This window comes from Etheostoma spectabile, chromosome 10 (assembly GCF_008692095.1).
Source record: "Etheostoma spectabile isolate EspeVRDwgs_2016 chromosome 10, UIUC_Espe_1.0, whole genome shotgun sequence".
NCBI lineage: Eukaryota > Metazoa > Chordata > Actinopteri > Perciformes > Percidae > Etheostoma > Etheostoma spectabile.
In genome coordinates, this window is record NC_045742.1 from 19,317,127 (window position 1) to 19,320,701 (window position 3,575).

The following is a 3,575-nucleotide window of genomic DNA, read 5'->3' on the forward strand; positions in this document are numbered from 1 at the left end:
TTCACCTGGGGTGCCCAAACTTTCAAGCCCCACTGTATATCTTTTTATATTATTAGCATTACACATACCTCCGCTGTTGTGATTCCAATTATTTCACCAACCTCTACTTTGTTAGTCAAAAATGTTTTCAATATGTCTGCAAGAAGTTAAAACCATCAGTTAATACCACATTTAAAATAGAGTTTATGCTTAACATGATACACAATTAACTACATCATGTTTTGTTCCTGTATAACAAACAATGCTAATAAACTCACCACTTTTTAACATTTATTTATTCAAAGATGATTGCTCACCACCTGCAGTCGGTGTCCATTCCTGGGTAACAGGTTGTTCCACAGGGGCTGGCAAAAACAAAATACCTTAAGTCTGGATCTTAGAGTTCATAATCATTCTAGATTAAAAAAAAACAAATTAACATTACCTTCCTCAATGACCAGATATGTGTTGATCTTTTTGTCATTAAACCACCCGGGGATCTCGATCCTGCAGCCGTACACACCGGCATCACTCCACTGAGCATCCAGGATGGTCAGCGACACATCTCCGTCTGTCACCCTGCCCAGCAGCTGGTACCTGGGAGACTGACTGAAATGCCCAGCCCCATCCTGTGAGGAGAGGATGGTGCTGGAACATTGGGACCTGGGCACCATCCCTCGTCCCCAACAGACACTCAAGACGCCGTGAGTTAGGCTGTCATACCTACAGGGCAAAGTGACATTGTGCCCAAAGAAGCCAATGACTTTGAGGGTGCTGGAAGACACTGTGGAGGACAGCAATTGATCAATATGGATGTGCAATGCAGATTGCATTTGTAATGAACAAATGTGAAGCCCACGAAGTTATCCACGCATGCAGATGCGTCACCAGTCTTACACACACAGGCACTCTACAAATAAAAGAAAAAGCGCTGAATATGGACTCACCTTGGGTCAGGATGAAGAGGAAAAAATAAAGACCACGCATATGTGTAGGCTATTATATAACAATGTCCTAAGTGAGGATAACACACTCTAAATGGATGGTGTTAGTTTCAACTTCCCTTTCTTGAAAATCAGGAAGGAAATCAATGTAGTCATGTCTACATCTGAACTGGTATTCTAGTGATTTGCTTTATCTCACATTGTACCTGCTGTTATGAATCTGAGTTTATCATCATACATATAAACATCAGCTCTCACCTGTATCAAATATTGTAAGTGAATTTTTTTTACACACACACACACACACACACACACACACACACACACACACACACACACACACACACACACACACACACACACACACACACACACACACACACACACACACACACACACACACACACACACACACACACACACACACACACACACACACACACACACACACACACACACATTTTTTTTATCTAGAGTGGAAAGAGGAAGATGACAGACACAGGAAATATTATGGTTGAGTAAGTGCCATACACTGACATAAGCGGTTCTCAAGAAGCCTGCTTCTTTTGTCTGGTTATAGCTGGTGGTCAATGAGTAAAATCCTTGTCACTTTTGGCTTTTGATTTCTTTTGAACTGCTTACAGTTTTTGGATTGAAGTCCCCAATTTTGCACATAGGTCATTCAAGAATCCTCCAATCCTCAGCAGTAATAGCGGTAACTGGTGCAGCAGGAATAATAGTGGAAGTACTGACAAGATTGTTGTTGTGATTTGGCTGTGATGAGTTGTTATCAAGAAAATTCTATCTCCTGGTCCTGAAAGAGACAGAGCCTCATTTAATTTGTGCAAAATTACCGCCGGATTCATGACATGTGCACCAGCCACTTTTGTTCTTACCGCCGTGCATATGTTAGTGAATCAAAAGCATTCTTTAATTTACAGGCGCATGCCCACTATTTGCAATCAGCATATTACCATCTCCATATTAGAGCCTGACCAATAAAAGGATTTTTAAGGCTGATACCAATACAAATATTTGGTTATTTAAAAATCAGATATTCCAATATATATCGGACAATATGTATATTTTTTTTAAATCCAGAAATGCTTAACAAAACAAAGATTTCCTTAACATTATTTATTTATTTAATATATTACAGTTCTGATAAATAAATGTATAAAAATACAAATGTCAACTCTTAATATGGTTGACCGTTTTTATTTTTTAAATAAATTATAAATTATTCTGATGAATGAATGAACACACACACACACACACACACACACACACACACCATTATAAATGCAGATACCAATAGTTTGGGAAATGCCTAATATCGGCCAATAATATTGGCCTGCCGATACAGTATATCGGTCGGGCTCTACTCTATATAAGGAAATACATGTGCCTAGAGGTGTGTCATGGAGAAAGCGGTGAAGTGAAAAGAGAGAAGCATGGCCCCTAAAGCAAAAAAGCTAAATAATTCCACGACTATAGAAATTGAAACAATAGTTGCCGAGATGGATGTCAGAAAATGCATGCAAGTGTTTCCGCGGCAGTGACAATGGTAAAAAAAAGAAAAGAAAAGGAAAAGGTCCGGGCTGCAATAACTAAGAGAGTAAATCTTGTGTTTCATGGCAGTAGAAATTGGTTGGGGTAGCTAATCATTATAGGCCAAGTTAATAAAAAATATGTATTAATCCCAGGTTTGTGCATAAAACGATGTGAATGAAGCTCATTTCTTGGAGGATTTTATATGTGTGTGTGTGTGTGTGTGTGTGTGTCTGTGTGTGTGTGTCTGTGTGTGTGTGTGTGTGTTGAAAGGTCATTGTTATATGACCATTACTAATGTAGAGGAAGTCAGTGTGTATATGTGGACAGCAGCCTAAGAAAAATATTGTTTTTGCAAGCCTTTTTCTGTTCTGCGCTCACCTCTGACAGGCCCGTCACCACCTCCACTTATCACTGTCAGCCACCACTGCACTGCTATAGTGCTCCATAGATCACGGTCCTTCCTAAAGGATGTCCTGTGTTTTGTCTCATCGCTTTCTTATTTCTTTTAGCTGTGACTCTGATGTCATATTGGCCCTGACCAACAACAAACATGATAAAACTGAAACCTTTCAAAAGACATGTGGTGAGAGACTATTTGGTAAAAAGAGATGAATCTTATTTAATGGGTTTCCTTGAACCATTCAAATTAAACCGTATGAAATATTTCAAAAGTAGTTTAGTGAAGTCATAAAACAACTTATTACATCAAGTCTCTCTATTTATTTTCTTTGAAATATTGTGAAAATAAATGCCAAAGTCCCTACAGGGACTGTAAGATCAATCACTGCTTCCGATATAAAACCTCTAGTCAGTTGCTGAAACTCTGCAGAAGAAGTATTGTTTACGTTGATTTCCTGTTTGGTAGGGCTGCACAACTATGGCCAAAACAATAATCGGGATTATTTTGATCAAGATTGAGATCACAATTATCACGATTTGTTGATTTTAACCCAAACAAATTTTATTGTCACATACACTATTTATAACTGCTTTCACATCCATACTACGCAACATTCCTCTTATGTTGAAGTTGTATGTACATACAGCTTAATTCATGTAAATGAAAAATGAATCTGAAATAAATATCATAGGCTATAT

The 3,575-nt window shown here is 38.3% G+C and overlaps 1 protein-coding gene across 4 annotated transcripts in view; it reads right to left on the reverse strand.

Annotated features, from left to right (window-relative positions):
- havcr2 (hepatitis A virus cellular receptor 2) overlaps positions 1 to 1,062 on the reverse strand; it is a 3,710-nt gene extending 2,648 nt beyond the window's left edge. For 2 of the 4 annotated variants that reach the window (XR_004333996.1, XM_032528802.1), the window contains exons 1-4: positions 927 to 1,062; positions 425 to 763; positions 297 to 344; positions 69 to 136 (exon numbers count right to left, since the gene is read on the reverse strand). Coding sequence is in view for 3 of the 4 variants with exons in the window: in XM_032528802.1 (XP_032384693.1) it covers positions 69 to 136; positions 297 to 344; positions 425 to 763; positions 927 to 966 (495 nt within the window). In the remaining variant the exon portion in view is untranslated. The remainder of the gene's footprint in view (positions 1 to 68; positions 137 to 296; positions 345 to 424; positions 764 to 926) is intronic. The other 2 variants (XM_032528804.1, XM_032528805.1) reach the window with 2 other exon arrangements.
- Between the last annotated feature and the right edge of the window lie 2,513 nt (positions 1,063 to 3,575).